The 18,236-nt window shown below is 44.5% G+C and overlaps 1 protein-coding gene across 1 annotated transcript in view; it reads right to left on the reverse strand.

Annotated features, from left to right (window-relative positions):
• Nucleotides 1–609: 609 nt before the first annotated feature.
• The window catches only part of LOC8028427 (protein 5NUC), a 71,479-nt gene continuing 53,852 nt past the window's right edge, over nucleotides 610–18,236 (reverse strand). The window contains exons 7-9 of the mRNA XM_040216987.1: nucleotides 11,187–11,345; nucleotides 2,115–2,312; nucleotides 610–782 (exon numbers count right to left, since the gene is read on the reverse strand). Of these exons, the coding sequence (XP_040072921.1) occupies nucleotides 610–782; nucleotides 2,115–2,312; nucleotides 11,187–11,345 (530 nt within the window). The remainder of the gene's footprint in view (nucleotides 783–2,114; nucleotides 2,313–11,186; nucleotides 11,346–18,236) is intronic.

Consider the following 18,236-nt stretch of genomic DNA (forward strand, 5'->3'; position numbering starts at 1 on the left):
AGACACGAAAAAGCTTTTCCGGCGATCTCCGATAAAGCTTCAGACAACTGGCAACCATGGTTTTAATCACGAATACGGCCGAACTGTCGTTACCCTGAAACATAGCTTATTTAGTGAATAATTAGGGCCAGTCCCAGGAGCGCCAAGCCGTAGCTCCTGACAGCAGCTCGACGTGCTCGTTCAGTTGTTCTCGTGTCGTGTCACTCGTAAGTCATGCGTGCTCTTGCGGTGTTCACTCTGAGATGCATGAACCGCTACGCGGATGGTTCACTGTCACAATGCCGTTGCTACAGAGGGAACGTACAGGTAACCATCAGGACAAAGCAATCGGTATAAAAAAGGAAGAAAAGTGTCGCTGAAACTTTTTTAGTACCAATTTCTTTATTCAGGATTATTTTGCAACATATTTACTAATTCGGTGCCTAATATACTTTTATTCATTGAAGAATAATCTACCAAGAACGTATATTGCATTTTCTAATACCCTATTTGGCCCCTACAAATACCAAGAAATGGTTTCTAGTTCACAAGAAGTCAGTATACCTGAGTGTACTGCGAATAACACTTCCCTATATTCTGTCGCTTCACTCAACATATTGCTATAATGTTCTAAGGTTTAGCAGCAGAAGGCTTAGGAGACGTCTTGTTTGCGTCAATCGGGAGACCTGCCGTAGAATTGGCAGGTCTAGGGTTGTCGTACATAATCACTCGTCCCTCTTCGGGCTCCTTAATAGGGGACATCTTGCGGACGTATTCAATTACCACCTCGTTGTCAACTACTCCTGTAAATGCACAAAAGTTAGTAATGAAATACCTTTGGCATCTTATTCTAGCTTAGCGTCGTCGTAAAAATAGTTAATTTATTTATTTATTTATTTTACTCTCAGGGCACAAAGGCATTACAGAGGGGAGTGGGGAATAAAAGCAATAAGAATACACAAGGAACAATGAACAAAATCTCAAACAACTCAAACAATAGGGAACATGAGGTTGGTAATAGAATTACAAAAAAGAGCGTGGTCAGTCATTGATGTGAGAGATGCAGGTAAGCGGTTCCAATCGTTAGAAGTTCTTGGAATAAAAGAAGCGTAATAAACGTTAGAGTGACAAAATGTTAAAACAAATAAACGTTAGAGTGACAAAAATTAAAACTGGGAAACGTTCTATAGACCATTCCGGAATCGCCCACCGCCTTCCATTGTACTTTCGAAGCACTACGGCATTCCATTATATAGCGCGTGAAGGAGGACCCATGCATAGAGAAAGCGGCTCAGCATTGTTTCGCATTTTGGGATTTCAGAACGAAAAAAGAACAGAGTAATAACAAACCAGGGTGTTTATTTGCTAAATTTTGTGTTCGCTCTTTTTCTTCAACCAACAGTGGCAAGAAGAAAGAATTGAGCCGCCCTAAGGCTTTACGTAGCGTACAAACCGGCCCGAGTGCACATCGGAATAGCCCAACAATAAACACACTGCCCCGCGTAGAACAAGTTGGGGTTGGCGAGAAACGCTGTGGGAATTTCCTGAGAGATATATTCAGTAAACAATTGAAAATCAGAATGATTTTCACAATGAATTATCCATTTCACAAGAAATAAGAAAATCGCTTCATGACCGATTCGAAACACCGTAGACTTGACATGCCTTTGTAATTTCAATTGTAGACTTTTTTAAATTCAACGTATATTGATAATAACTTTATCAGTTCAGTTTGAAAGCACTGGTTTTGCAAATGGTACATCTTTTTAATTTCTTAATTTTTAGGAGACATTGGTGTTTTTGTTTTTGTTCCCTACTGAGGAAGGACTCCTGTTGAATGGATGACTAAATGAATTATGCCAATACTCGTAGAAAGTTCGGTGCTTGATGTTTGAGCGGTGGACGGAATAAAACAAAACTATTACCGATTTCATATGGTTGTGATATCGTTTCGATCATACCAAGGTGCAAGGGTAATTCATATTTTTTATGATTGATGGGTGCACTCAATCAAAAAAGTATGTGTTCAGAAGGTGCAAGAGAAATGAAACAACCTGCACTCTTCCCAGCCCTCTCAGTTACTTAATTTTGAGTTTAGCCGGAAACTCTAAAAATAAGACGAGATGTTTACTTACCTTCTGTTTCCTTTTTTACGGTGCTATCGAATGTAAATCCGTCTCCACCATTCGCAACGTAACTTGTGGTGACAATGCGGTATGTTTCGTTCAGCATTACAGGCTCATACTTTGGTATCTTACATTTGGAACACAAAATATCAAGTTTAATTACTCTGCAACCTTTTTCGAGCGAGAAATTAAAAGCCACACGTATTCCTGCAGAAGAAAACACGAACGAAAATGTATTAGAGGTAAAGCCGGTGAAGTACGATCCGCGTGCGATCTGGAACCATCAACTCGTGTGTTTTTTAGAATAACAAAAAAAAATCGAATTTAGAGGTCATACGTTCTATGCTAGCTAAGGGTATTTGGCAAACCCCACAGGAGGCCTGATGAATAATAAGAATGCCTGCCAATTTTCGGTGTGCTACCGAAATCTCATCTGCAGATCAAGCGCGCCTTCTTCCGCAATAAGCCTGCATCAAATTGCGGGAACCTCGGTCATTCTCTAGAATATATACTACTGCTTCAACAAACCTCACTAAAGTTCAAGTTCACTCCTGCTGCTCGTGAGACCAAATACTGCTATTTCAATCTCTTTTTAATATTGTATGTTGTTTTGTTTAAGCTATAAAATACGCTTAAAGAAATGCTCTATCGTTCTTTCACTATTCCAAGTCTCGTTCGAAGTGTTCTCAGTTTTGCCTGTTAAAACTAAAGATTGAAAACACTTTGATTGGCTAAAAGCATGCCTTGAAAGCGATAGAATTATCAGTAAAAAAACTAAGTCAATAAACAGCAATAATTAGTGATTACGGCAAAACTAGGGCGTAGCGCTTTTGTCGTTCGTTTATGAAATAGATCGACGCATGCGTCTTCCGGATTTTTCTTGAGATAACTATCAGCAACACTATATAACTTAAGTTTTGGGGCTTGTAGTAGTGTGCTATAAATTTTGTACTTGTCACTATACTTTGATAAAGTTTGTGAATCTTTAGGCATTCGCCTTTTTAACAGTTTAGCGCCCTTTCTGAATCTGTGTATTGTGAAAAGCTGCACGGGGGGAAACAACTTTGACATATGTCGCAATTATTGACTACACTATACCATTTCTTGCCAAAACAGGCTTTGTGGTATATAAGATTTCAATAAGTTATACTACAGTTTATAGCACGACACGTCCTAGCATCTTAATTAAACGCATCGCGTTCAACCGCCAATTCTACGTCGTGCTTGTGTTAGTTCCATATAATTTGTTTTACCATGTTAATGTCTCAACGAATTTGCGATCGTTGGAGTATCACTGCGTTATCTTCGGATGTTTGACTAGGTTAATTAAGGTTAATTCACGAAAATAATGCGATTAGTATGATATGCTGCAGCATACACTTCTTCAGTATTTTTCTCCTCTGTTACAGACCTTAAACTCGGATCTCTGTTTACAACGTCAGTGCTTTCCGAGTACCGATCGCGAGGGCTTCGTGCCAGATTCAAAATCCCGGGTTTGGTGAAATCGCTTCGCCGGCGTCAAGCTGACCGAATCCTGCCCGGTACCTATGCTCCGATTGAGATTTCACCTCAAAGTATGCCATGATTTTTTGATATCTGAAGGCGGCTTCAGTAAGTTTCGTGCCACAGTTTAAAGTCGAGGTACGAAATGCTTAGAGCTTAGGAGCATACCTTTCAAGCTACATTAAACTGCTCATATGTTAATTCGTTGCAGAAAATAAAACAAATCTCACCTCCTTTCTTTTCGCTAAGGTGATGACCTGTGATAGAACAAATTGGTGCGGCCCGCAAAGTGCCCAGCCAAGTTTAGACAAGATCTCCCCGTACACACAACGTTGCCTACCCAGAGTATGAACCCATCAGTAATGCAAGTGCTAAGTTCCTAGGCGCCGTCGTCGGTGCATAAGGTTGAAGATTGTGGCGCCCTTGCTAAAAATGTCTGTAGTGGGGACAGTAACGCGTACAAGTTCGTCTGTAATTTAAACACTGTATATTTGCTTACCTTCAAAATGCATTTATAAGTTCTTGTATCATTTTGGTCAAGTGATTACGGCACTTGTTTCATTATTAGATGAACTAATAACGTGCAAATGTACACTAAGGAATCTTGTGCACACTCAAAGTGTCCGCGGAGGAAAACTTCGTTTAATTGTTTTTTCGTAAGAAAACTAGAAATCGCCGTTCTTCAATCTATATGTAGCCCTAGCGGATCGAACCAGATGGCAAAGTTTCGGAGCTTGCTGGTTTTGGGTTCAAAAGTTCTAAAAGATAAAAAAAAAAATTGGCGGCGATTTTTTTTTTTTAAAGTTCTATAGAGCATAAATTGCACTATTTAAGGCGCGATCATTTAATATAATTTAGAAGACATCAAATCCTTGTTCGGGGAGTGAGTCATGTTTATTTTTATTAATTTCTACGCTACACTGAGCGGAATAACTGGGTGCATTGGTCACATGGTGTCAATTTCCCTTCTAAGTTTGAGAGAGGAACTGAAATTGTGTGTAGGCTACGTGAGGCTAATTTTCCAGCTAGATTTAGTAGAGAAATTTTGTTGATGCACGGTACTCACTAAACTTGAACGGAACACAAAAATCGTGTCTTTTCTCATGGGAGCGCTATCTTGACGGCAGCCAGATAACGGTTTTGTGACGTTACTAAAAAAAACAACAACAACAACAACAACACGTAGCGCTATGTCAAAAAGCCGTTGTCCAGCTTTATCTGGGATAGCGCAGCCATGAGAAAAGACAGTTCGCGTGTTCAGTTTAAGTTTGGAGAGCACTGTACCTGCCACGTGTAGTCGGGTTACTCAATTTTTCTACGAAATTCAACGGGAAAACTGAAGGTGTTTAGCACACGTGACATCAATTTTTTCTGTCCAATTTAGCGGAGAAACTAAAATTGGTGTACAAAGTATAGGTCACGTGACATCAGATCACGTGACGTCAATGGTTTCGCTAAATATAGCGAGAAAACTAAATTGGTGTATCGGTCTCGTTACGACAAGGCACGTGAAATCAAATTTCCCGCAAAATTTAGTGGAGGAAGAGAATTGGTGTATACGTCACGTGGCGTCAGATCACGTGACGTCAATGGTTTCGCTAAATAAAGCGAGAAAACTAAATTGGTGTATCCGTGTCGTTACGACAAGGCACGTGAAATCAAATTTCCCGCAAAATTTAGTGGAGGAAGAGAATTGGTGTATACGTCACGTGGCGTCAGATCGCGTGACGTCAATGGTTTCGCTAAATATAGCGAGAAAACTAAATTTGTGTATCGGTCTCGTTACTACAAGGCACGTGAAATCAAATTTCCCGCAAAATTTAGTGGAGGAAGAGAATTGGTGTATACGTCACGTGTCAGATCACGTGACGTCAATGGTTTCGCTAAATATAGCGAGAAAACTAAATTGGTGTATCGGTCTCGTTACGACAAGGCACGTGAAATCAAATTTCCCGCAAAATTTAGTGGAGGAAGAGAATTGGAGTATACGTCACGTGCGTCAGATCACGTGACGTCAATGGTTTTGCTAAATATAGCGGGAAAACAAAATTGGTGTATCGGTCTCGTTACGACAAGGCACGTGAAATCGAATTTCCCGCAAAATTTAGTGGAGGAAGAGAATTGGAGTATACGTCACGTGGCGTCAGATCACGTGACCTCAATGGTTTTGCTAAATATAGCGGGAAAACAAAATTGGTGTATCGGTCTCGTTACGACAAGGCACGTGAAATCAAAGTTCCCGCAAAATTTAGTGGAGGACGAGAATTGGTGTATCCGTCACGTGCGTCAGATCACGTTACGTCAATGGTTTTGCTAAATATAGCGGGAAAAGAAAATTGGTGTATCGGTCTCGTTACGACAAGGCACGTGAAATCGAATTTCCCGCAAAATTTAGTGGAGGAAGAGAATTGGTGTATACGTCACGTGGCGTCAGATCACGTGACGTCAATGGTTTTGCTAAATATAGCGGGAAAACAAAATTGGTGTATCGGTCTCGTTACGACAAGGCACGTGAAATCAAAGTTCCCGCAAAATTTAGTGGAGGACGAGAATTGGTGTATCCGTCACGTGCGTCAGATCACGTTACGTCAATGGTTTTGCTAAATATAGCAGGAAAAGAAAATTGGTGTATCGGTCTCGTTACGACAAGGCACGTGAAATCGAATTTCCCGCAAAATTTAGTGGAGGAAGAGAATTGGTGTATACGTCACGTGGCGTCAGATCACGTGACGTCAATGGTTTTGCTAAATATAGCGGGAAAACAAAATTGGTGTATCGGTCTCGTTACGACAAGGCACGTGAAATCAAATTTCCCGCAAAATTTAGTAGAGGACGAGAATTGGTGTATCCGTCACGTGCGTCAGATCACGTTACGTCAATGGTTTTGCTAAATATAGCGGGAAAACTAAATTGGTGTATCGGTCTCGTTACGACAAGGCACGTGAAATCAAATTTCCCGCAAAATTTAGTAGAGGACGAGAATTGGTGTATCCGTCACGTGCGTCAGATCACGTTACGTCAATGGTTTTGCTAAATATAGCGGGAAAACTAAATTGGTGTATCGGTCTCGTTACGACAAGGCACGTGAAATCAAATTTCCCGCAAAATTTAGTAGAGGACGAGAATTGGTGTATCCGTCACGTGCGTCAGATCACGTTACGTCAATGGTTTTGCTAAATATAGCGAGAAAACTAAATTGGTGTATCGGTCTCGTTACGACAAGGCACGTGAAATCAAATTTCCCGCAAAATTTAGTAGAGGACGAGAATTGGTGTATCCGTCACGTGCGTCAGATCACGTTACGTCAATGGTTTTGCTAAATATAGCGGGAAAACTAAATTGGTGTATCGGTCTCGTTACGACAAGGCACGTGAAATCAAATTTCCCGCAAAATTTAGTGGAGGAAGAGAATTGGTGTATACGTCACGTGGCGTCAGATCACGTGACGTCAATGGTTTTGCTAAATATAGCGAGAAAACAAAATTGGTGTATCGGTCTCGTTACGACAAGGCACGTGAAATCGAATTTCCCGCAAAATTTAGTGGAGGAAGAGAATTGGTGTATACGTCACGTGGCGTCAGCTCACGTGACGTCAATGGTTTCGCTAAATATAGCGGGAAAACTAAATTGGTGTACCGGTCTCGTTACGACAAGGCACGTGAAATCAAATTTCCCGCAAAATTTAGTGGAGGACGAGAATAGGTGTATACGTCACGTGGCATCAGATCACGTGACGTCAATGGTTTCGCTAAATATAGCGGGAAAACTAAATTGGTGTATCGGTCTCGTTACGACAAGGCACGTGAAATCGAATTTCCCGCAAAATTTAGTAGAGGACGAGAATAGGTGTATACGTCACGTGGCATCAGATCACGTGACGTCAATGGTTTTGCTAAATATAGCGGGAAAACAAAATTGGTGTATCGGTCTCGTTACGACAAGGCACGTGAAATCAAATTTCCCGCAAAATTTAGTAGAGGACGAGAATTGGTGTATCCGTCACGTGCGTCAGATCACGTTACGTCAATGGTTTTGCTAAATATAGCGGGAAAACTAAATTGGTGTATCGGTCTCGTTACGACAAGGCACGTGAAATCAAATTTCCCGCAAAATTTAGTAGAGGACGAGAATTGGTGTATCCGTCACGTGCGTCAGATCACGTTACGTCAATGGTTTTGCTAAATATAGCGGGAAAACTAAATTGCTGTATCGGTCTCGTTACGACAAGGCACGTGAAATCAAATTTCCCGCAAAATTTAGTAGAGGACGAGAATTGGTGTATCCGTCACGTGCGTCAGATCACGTTACGTCAATGGTTTTGCTAAATATAGCGGGAAAACTAAATTGGTGTATCGGTCTCGTTACGACAAGGCACGTGAAATCAAATTTCCCGCAAAATTTAGTGGAGGACGAGAATAGGTGTATACGTCACGTGGCATCAGATCACGTGACGTCAATGGTTTCGCTAAATATAGCGGGAAAACTAAATTGGTGTATCGGTCTCGTTACGACAAGGCACGTGAAATCGAATTTCCCGCAAAATTTAGTGGAGGACGAGAATAGGTGTATACGTCACGTGGCATCAGATCACGTGACGTCAATGGTTTTGCTAAATATAGCGGGAAAACAAAATTGGTGTATCGGTCTCGTTACGACAAGGCACGTGAAATCAAATTTCCCGCAAAATTTAGTAGAGGACGAGAATTGGTGTATCCGTCACGTGCGTCAGATCACGTTACGTCAATGGTTTTGCTAAATATAGCGGGAAAACTAAATTGGTGTATCGGTCTCGTTACGACAAGGCACGTGAAATCAAATTTCCCGCAAAATTTAGTGGAGGACGAGAATAGGTGTATACGTCACGTGGCATCAGATCACGTGACGTCAATGGTTTCGCTAAATATAGCGGGAAAACTAAATTGGTGTATCGGTCTCGTTACGACAAGGCACGTGAAATCGAATTTCCCGCAAAATTTAGTGGAGGACGAGAATAGGTGTATACGTCACGTGGCATCAGATCACGTGACGTCAATGGTTTTGCTAAATATAGCGGGAAAACAAAATTGGTGTATCGGTCTCGTTACGACAAGGCACGTGAAATCAAATTTCCCGCAAAATTTAGTAGAGGACGAGAATTGGTGTATCCGTCACGTGCGTCAGATCACGTTACGTCAATGGTTTTGCTAAATATAGCGGGAAAACTAAATTGGTGTATCGGTCTCGTTACGACAAGGCACGTGAAATCAAATTTCCCGCAAAATTTAGTAGAGGACGAGAATTGGTGTATCCGTCACGTGCGTCAGATCACGTTACGTCAATGGTTTTGCTAAATATAGCGGGAAAACTAAATTGGTGTGTCGGTCTCGTTACGACAAGGCACGTGAAATCAAATTTCCCGCAAAATTTAGTAGAGGACGAGAATTGGTGTATCCGTCACGTGCGTCAGATCACGTTACGTCAATGGTTTTGCTAAATATAGCGGGAAAACTAAATTGGTGTATCGGTCTCGTTACGACAAGGCACGTGAAATCAAATTTCCCGCAAAATTTAGTAGAGGACGAGAATTGGTGTATCCGTCACGTGCGTCAGATCACGTTACGTCAATGGTTTTGCTAAATATAGCGGGAAAACTAAATTGGTGTATCGGTCTCGTTACGACAAGGCACGTGAAATCAAATTTCCCGCAAAATTTAGTGGAGGACGAGAATAGGTGTATACGTCACGTGGCGTCAGATCACGTGACGTCAATGGTTTTGCTAAATATAGCGAGAAAACAAAATTGGTGTATCGGTCTCGTTACGACAAGGCACGTGAAATCGAATTTCCCGCAAAATTTAGTGGAGGAAGAGAATTGGTGTATACGTCACGTGGCGTCAGATCACGTGACGTCAATGGTTTTGCTAAATATAGCGAGAAAACAAAATTGGTGTATCGGTCTCGTTACGACAAGGCACGTGAAATCGAATTTCCCGCAAAATTTAGTGGAGGAAGAGAATTGGAGTATACGTCACGTGGCGTCAGCTCACGTGACGTCAATGGTTTCGCTAAATATAGCGGGAAAACTAAATTGGTGTACCGGTCTCGTTACGACAAGGCACGTGAAATCAAATTTCCCGCAAAATTTAGTGGAGGACGAGAATAGGTGTATACGTCACGTGGCATCAGATCACGTGACGTCAATGGTTTCGCTAAATATAGCGGGAAAACTAAATTGGTGTATCGGTCTCGTTACGACAAGGCACGTGAAATCAAATTTCCCGCAATATTTAGTGGAGGAAGAGAATTGGTGTATACGTCACGTGGCATCAGCTCACGTGACGTCAATGGTTTCGCTAAATATAGCGGGAAAACTCAATTGCTGTATCGGTCTCGTTACGACAAGGCACGTGAAATCAAATTTCCCGCAAAATTTAGTGGAGGAAGAGAATTGGTGTATACGTCACGTGGCGTCAGATCACGTGACGTCAATGGTTTCGCTAAATATAGCGGGAAAACTAATTTGGTGTATCGGTCTCGTTACGACAAGGCACGTGAAATCAAATTTCCCGCAAATTTAGGGGAGGAAGAGAATTGGTGTATCCGTCACGTGCGTCAGATCACGTTACGTGAATTTACTCGATAAATATAGCGGGGAAACCAAAGCTATGTCACGCGTAAATCTGCCGTGACATGAATTTTTCTGCCGGTTTCGGCAGGAAAACTTAATTCGTGTATAGATCACGTGACGTCCGATCACGTGACATCAATTGACGACCGTTTTCCCTTTAAGTTAAGCGGAAAAAGCACGGACGGACGGACGGAGAGACAGACGCACACTATGTCGGGGTTGCAAGGTTCCGTAAGAAAATATTTCAGGCTTTAAAACGTTCAAGGACGGAATTGCGACCGACCAAGCCCAAGAGCGCATTAAAATGAATGGTGTTGGCTACCGGAACCTGGCCCTATTTTTTGTATTTAATGTTTCTGACAATCGCTTCTAGCCTTTGAACCAGGCTTCTGCAAGCACTGAAGCGTTTGGCATCTAGTCCGACCTGATGACTTTAGGTTTGAAAGAAGACTGAGCATTCGGTGATGCGTAGCTTATTTTGGGGGTCAAAAAAGACACATACAACGGCCTGCACTGTCGCGCAAGCTTCACACCTATCTGCGGAAAGAACTCGGAAAGATGACGAAAATTAAATGCATTTATACCTAAAGAAAATGAATAAATAGCAGTCGACGTTGTGATGCTGAGCATACGTCATCCGCAATGTCATACCGCAAACCGATTTTTCATTTTATTTCTAGGTTTAACCATACTTTTAGTTTTGCCTATCGCCCAGCATCCTGCGTAGATTCCCACGAATGGCTCTTTAATGATCTTTACGGGACAGCCGACCCACCTGATTTCGCATAGTTTAGTCAATAACTCGCGAATTGCACTTTTATCATTAGTGCTTGTCCGTGCTTTTATGTGTTCGAGGCTTCGAGAGCGCTTTGGTTTAGGCTGAAACAAACTAGCATGAAACAAAATCTTTGGAAAACAGGCAATATTTAACGTGATCTTCCTTGGTGGTGCGTGAATAGAAGAGGTTATACCTGACACCTGAAGAAACGCCCCTTCAGGGTCCCCGAACCAGGTGAACTTTGAGGCGCCGTGCTCAAACATGTTCGTTAATTGAAGTCCGGTCATGGTGAGTACGTACAGGGTGCTTTCGTAGGGCATCATGGACATCATGTTTTCCCTCAGAATGACACCTGTATGAAATACATGAATATATAAGAAATGACAAAATTTACGCTATTTGTTATTCGTCCTCGCCTAAATATATATATATATATATATATATATATATATATATATACATATTCAGTTTTATAAAGAGTTATATCATGCGACGCAACAACAGCAAAAGGATGGATAAAGCATTCTTTTAGGGTGGTTTTAATTTTTGCATTTTTCAAGAAATATAGACACGGCGGTTTCTGTTATCATTAATTTAACGGCACACTCTTTATTTATACCGCGGAATCACGTCTCATAAAGTAACTAATTTCTGATTTTGTTAATATGTATAATATACACGCGAATTACGACGTTGCAAGAGAGGACAGCATGCTGTTTCAGATTGAGATAGGATTATTCACATGCTGCAGCGCTTTCTCCCGTTATCACTTTTTTTTTTTTAATGAGACAGCACGTTTTTGGCCTGCCCACGCTTCCTTTTTCCAGAAAATTTTCATCTGTAACAGGAAACGATATTTCGTCTCCTTCTCCCCTTATCTCACCCATGCGCTGGTCGGAGGTCGCTCCGCGTGTACGTACGTCAACGGACCGTGGGTTTCGTGGTTCGCAGTGGTCTCGGTGAATATGCACGTATCGCATCGGCCAAGCTCGCTGAAAATGCTCCGGTCATCTTCACATTGCCTCGTAAGAGAAAGAAGACGACTGAAGGTGGACATCGCGGAACAGAAGCGGCGGCCCAATAAAGCTCCCAGCGTGTTTTTCCTCTCATTGAAACGCCAGAAAATAGAGAACAGTGTCTGCCGGGGGCAGAGAAGTAAGCCGGGCTCGTTCAACACCTCCTAGATAACAAGACTGTAGTGCTGGATTATTGGCGTCATTCTCAAGACCCTAACTCAGGGCACAGTTTGAACACGACTGCTACGTCAGCTTTCGGCCGGGACTGAGGGAAGATAAACGGTGCTTGTTAAGTTTTAATTCCTCCCTAGCGTATCAGAGGAGTAAAATGTGTTCATTTTTTTTTTTGGATTATTTCACGATGCTGAGTTGTTTTGTTCTTACTAGGATATAGCGAAAATATTATATACGTCAATCAATCAATCAATCAATCAATCAATCAACCAATCAATATATATATATGTATTGATTGATTGATTAATTGATAGATTGATATATATGTATATATATATTGTCAGGCTTCGGGTCACCGAGTGGTCTACCAACGTGTGGTGGGGAGCGCCATGGCCCATGACGGGCCGGACTTCCCACACCTTCCGCGAAGCGCACCCGCTCCACCTGAAGGGGGTCCAAACAGGGTGCTACGAAACTCACGACTCCGACAAATCGTGCGGCGCTCCGCTTCCGGCTGCCGGGGGGAAATTTCCCCTTGTCAAATCTACCGAAGGGAAACTTCCCCCCCCCCCGTCAAATCTCCCCCTCGCTACCTCCACGGCGGCCTTGCTCTGCTCATCACGTGGGTCCGGAGAGCCACTCACACGCTCTGTTGGCTATCTGTGAATCGCTCAATGCCTCCGCCGCTTTGCAAGTCCCGAAAACGGGAAATGGAAGACTCGAGTGTGAGGGGGCAAGCCAGGCGAGCGCGCCTCGTGTCCAAGGTCGTGTCACCTTCCAGCAGTTCTTTGGATTGGATCGGATTCCCGCAGCTCTTGTTCCGAACGCCTGGTTGGTTTGGAGTTTAATAAAATAAATGATATATTCTTAAGTCCTCAGTGTTTCTACATACAACTAAAAGTCTCACAGCTATGCACTGCACTTTATTTTTTTTTTTTTTTTCGAGCTACAAACGTGGATCTTGACAAACAGAGCTGAGCCGGGGCGGCCGAAACACGCGCGCTTTGACGCAGGAATTTCCCCATATCCATCCGAAGCCGGACCTCTTCGGTCTTTGGCCTGGTTCACACTTGCGAATCGGCGGGCGAATCTGTAAGAATTCGGCCGCCGGGCGTAGCGTCCACTGTTCATTGCTGCGGCCGATTCCGCGTCGGCGGCAGCGGATTAGCTGTAATGCCTCATTCACACTTGGCGAACCGGCGCCCGGATCCGCGAGAATTCTGACGCCCGGCGACGAAAGCTGGCAGAATTACTGGCGGTGAGCAAGATCGCTCTGGAACCAATTTTGAACGCCGGAAAAAGTTTTCTCTGGCCGCAAGCCAATAAGAAACGCACGGGGGAAGGGGCGCTTGCTGACGTCAGATCGCCGCTGACGAGCTGGTGACGATGGCGACGAGACGTGCGCGGGCAAGGAGGAAGTTCGCGAACTCTCGTCAGCTCTCGTCTGTTCGGTAAACTGCGACACGCTCGCGCCGCGCAGTCCGCAGGCGGCAACAAATGTGAACCGCCCGATCTTTTTTCAGCAAGCGAATCCAGTCGGCGGCGAGTGCATATTTCGCAAGTGTGAACGAGCCATAAGGCCCGCTTCAGACCGGGCAATTTCGCCCAGCAACTTGACGTCGCAACTCTAGCAACACGGGCCGCCCGCGTTCATACGCAGCAACCGACTTGCTCCGACTTGCCATCATCATCATTAAATTTGATTCTTTTTTCACTATTTAGACGCCCAGCTACGCGCTAAAAACGCGTTCTTATATCTTTGAACGGCGTTGAGAATACTAACTAATTTTTCTGAAACTGTTTATTTCCGAAAACGATCCATTCCAAACCAGAACTAAGTCTTTAGCTGTCATCATCACCATTACAGGGGTGTCACGTGAAAATATCGCGTCTCTGATTGGCTGCAGGCGCTTCAACGGTCTTCGAATTGCTCCCAGTTGCTCGCTTGTTCGAGCCGGACCCGATCTCAGCAATTCGCGTCGATCTAGGGAAAGCTAGGGAACAACCCGCCAGCAACCTCAAAATTGCTGGAAAAGTTGCCCCGTCTGAAGCGGGCCTAAGTGTGAACCAGGCCTTCCTGCCGAGGTGATGGCGGTAGCACGGCCGGCGACTTCGTTTGCCTCGGGAGGTAGACAGGCATCAGGCACATCATTGGCAGGTGGCGTGTGACGTCAAGTCTGACGAGCACCGACGTCGACGACAAGTGGAGGAGGCGAGGAGGAAAATCGTGAATTTGGCTAGGCTGGTGTGCAAACAGACATGCGACCGACGACTACCGGACGCTTCAATTTTGACGATTTTTGCAGAAGTCGTGTGGCCTGACGATTTTTGTATCTTGTTTGGACACCCCTTGACTCGGCTCCACCGTCTCCCCGCTTCAACTTGAGGGCGAAGTCATTCTCCGAGGTCGCAAGTTTCCGCAACTAACTGCCACGTGAGACGCAGTCTTTGCCTTGCCCCAGCACCATTTTTCTCAAATTACGCTAAATTTTTGAGAAATGCATTCGACGTGAATTGCATAGCGCCACTCTTCGAGTTTACCTGGAGGCGCGCGTTCCGCCTCTCTCACATCCGCCAGCAATGAATTATCTAAATTTCGAGGACCGCAGGGAATGACAGATTGTGTTCAGCGACGCTTCTCTAAAATTGGTCGGTTTAACCATTATCCATTGCGACAAGACAATCATTTGGTTGAAAGAGCAAGAAAAAGATATTCTAAAATCCAACATTTTCACGCCAAGGGAACTTAAGGATAGACAGGATTTTGAGGTGAAATTACGCAAGAAACTGATTGCCCTGAAGGCAACGAAACTTACGCGAGACAGCGTCACATTTGATCTTGAACTATTTCGAATGAACGCAGAGATCGAATCCGAAATTCTAACAAATGCGGGGGCTTGGCCTGGGCCTGTGGCCCATGTGGTTCATGATGGCACAGACACCGCAAGAGACGAATCTGCAGAATGTGGTAAGCCTCTCCAGAATCCCATTATCCTCCGACTATCTAGCTCTTCTTTCTAGGGGACTAAACTTTTGTCCAACTACCGGACAATACAACGAGTTTCAACTGTTTCGCGACCTGGATCACTTCGCACGCAATTTAAGGCTTCGGGAGTATTTTCATGATAAACCTCCTGACATAACAAATTCAGCCATACCACGTGGCCCTGGTGATTGGACACCAGTCAGCGGGAGGGACAGGTGTTTGGACCTCTACATTAACGCTGTCCAGTGAGAAATTATGCAAACGTTCCAAAAACACAGGTTTAACAGGCTCAATCTGAGCCTTCGAGAACGGAACATTAGAAAATCATTGAGCTCAAGGACCGATGTCGTCATCAAGCCCGCAGATAAAGGGGTTGCGATTGTGATAATGATTCCGACGACTACACAAAGGAGGGCCTCTGCCAACTGAATGACTCTAGCTTTTACGAACACCTTACTTGCGACCCCACTCTGGGCAATACGAAAATCGTAACGGAGTCGCTCGCCACCTTAGCAAGACTGAACAAAATTACACCCAAACTTCAGGCAGCATTAAAACAGACGCAGCCCGCTACTGGCCGTTTCTATATATTACCCAAAACTCACAAAATTGGCAACCCGGGTCGTCCGATTATATCTGGTGTTGGGACGCTAACGGAACCTATCTCGGGTTTTGTAGAAAATCTTATCAAACATATTCCAACTACCTCCTCGTCGTACATCAGGGACACTGGTCATTTCCTCTGTGAGGTTGCACAGATCAATATTCCTGATGGCTCAATTCTTGTAACTTTAGACGTTTCATCCCTATAAACCAACATACCACACGACATGGCACAACGGCACTTTTGGAGGCATACGATAAACACAGACGGCTGCACACACCCGATAATGACGTGGTTGCAACACCCACAAAATTAATCCTCGAGCTAAATGCCTTCTAATTTAACAATAATCACTACCTACAAATAAATAGAACAGCCATGGGCAAAAAATGGCACCGAACTATGCGAACCTTTTTATGGGCACCCTCGAGTTACAGTTTATTGACGCATGGCCCCTCCACACCATTTCCTATAAAAGATTTATTGACGACATTTTTATGGTTTGGACATATTCCGAAGACCAATTGTTGAGCTCCATATAACGCTTCGATGCGGTGCGCACCATCCGACCATTAGGTTTTCACATGAGTACTCACAGACGTCGGTCATCTTCTTGGATGTCAGCATGTACGTGGAGGAAAACAAACTACGAACGAAACTCTATCGAAAGCCTACCGACTCCGAGAAATACCTACACTATCACAGTTCGCACCCGCGTCATTGCAAAAACAGTATCCCGTACAGTCAGGCACATAGATTCCGACGAATCAGTTCCGAACAAGTAGACTTTGAAAAAAATGCTGAAAATCTTCGAGGCGTATTGGTACAACAGAAATACCCGAGAGGTGTCATCGACGACGCGATAGAGCCAGAGCACTTGACCGCAACCAACTGTTGGCGGATCGCCCCGCGCCACGGGACGATAACCGGCCAACTAACCTTGTACTAACGTAAAGCACTAATTTCCCCAACGTCAACAAAATTCTTAGCAAACACTTTAATATAATCGAACAAAGCCAGCGACTAAAAGAAATACTTCCATCAGTTCTCCCCGTGTCACTTACCGACGTTCTAGGTACCTAAAGGACTAGGGAGCCTTCATGTGCGCTTTGCTAGGGTGATGCCACCCTTTGTAATACCACTCGCCGACAAACCAGCAACCATTTTGGTTCTCGGCGATAATCCCGTGGGGCTTATAACCCTCCCGTAAACAAGCACCTTATCTCACAAGTTCGGAGCAGCGTTGTGGAACCCATGGAGGGAGGATTAGCGTTTTCCCCACGGATGGGAGAACCGATGGATACAAAGGCCACTTTCCGGCGCACGGGGAAACAATGAGAGGAACAAAATGGCGGTGAAAGAGGGTGTGGGAAAGGGAAACAGGCAGTTGGCATCACTCTATGCGAAGCGCACATTAAGGCACCCTATAAAGGACCATGCTCGTTAATTCCCGCAACACACGGGCCTCCTCCTCGGGATGCAGACCTTGCGGGAAGCCTGGGTGCAAGGTGTGCACCCACATTGTCACAACCGATACTGCCAGAAGCACGAAATCAAATTTCACCATGAGTATCGACGAGTACCTTACGTGCTGACTCCTGACGTTGTCTACCGCCTTGAGTGTCAGGTGTGTGAGATGCAGTATGTCGGACAAACCATGACAGCCTTCAATAAAAGATTTAACAACCACCGATCCCATTCGACCAAATTACCCAGTCTTCCACAGTCTAAACACTTGTCACAAACTGACCATTCATTTGATAAACTCTCCGTCATTCTGCTTCAATCCGGCTTTAGATCAAACCTAGAACGGGAGCTCAAGGAAGCCCATCTTTATACAAATTTGACGCGGTCAAGTGTGGCATTAATGAGAGCCCAGGGAGACCGAGTTGAGTACAGCTCGTGTGAACGGACAAATTGTCACCCCTTCCAATCCCCCCCCCCCCCCCCCCACCTTCTGCCCCCCTTTCGCTCTTTGTATAGCAGATGTATTGTGAGCAGCGCCTTTTGGCGCTTATGGTCCGGTGTCGGAGTCGGACTGGCACGGGGGCAAATGTGCGGGACTTGCCTGCGGCGGGGCGGGCGAGGTTCGGCCCCAGATGCCTCGCTCGGACGGCCGCGTGCGGCTTCTTGCCCTTGGGGCCCTGCCATCGCAGTTTTGTCGTCGAGGGGAGTTTTTTTTGTAGCTGGGGACACTGTTGTGTTTGTGTTGTTATGTCGTGCGTTCCGTCGTACCTTCTCACGTACAGCTTCCTCCTCTCCCTCTCCGAGTGATAATTTCGGCCAGCATGTAACCCTATTCACTTTTAAGTGACGCTTGAAGAAGGAGGGTCCCCCTCCGACACGTCCGATTAAACTATTCATGTTTGTTTGAACCTCGGCGGCTTTTTCACTTGACCACCTGATGAACAGCCGTCCCCGCTCGAAACGCCGTAAGAAACTTCGTATTAGTAACTCCGTCAG

The sequence above is a fragment of the Ixodes scapularis genome, unplaced genomic scaffold, assembly GCF_016920785.2.
Source record: "Ixodes scapularis isolate PalLabHiFi unplaced genomic scaffold, ASM1692078v2 PGA_scaffold2__306_contigs__length_199485367, whole genome shotgun sequence".
In the NCBI taxonomy this organism is placed as follows: Eukaryota; Metazoa; Arthropoda; class Arachnida; order Ixodida; family Ixodidae; genus Ixodes; species Ixodes scapularis.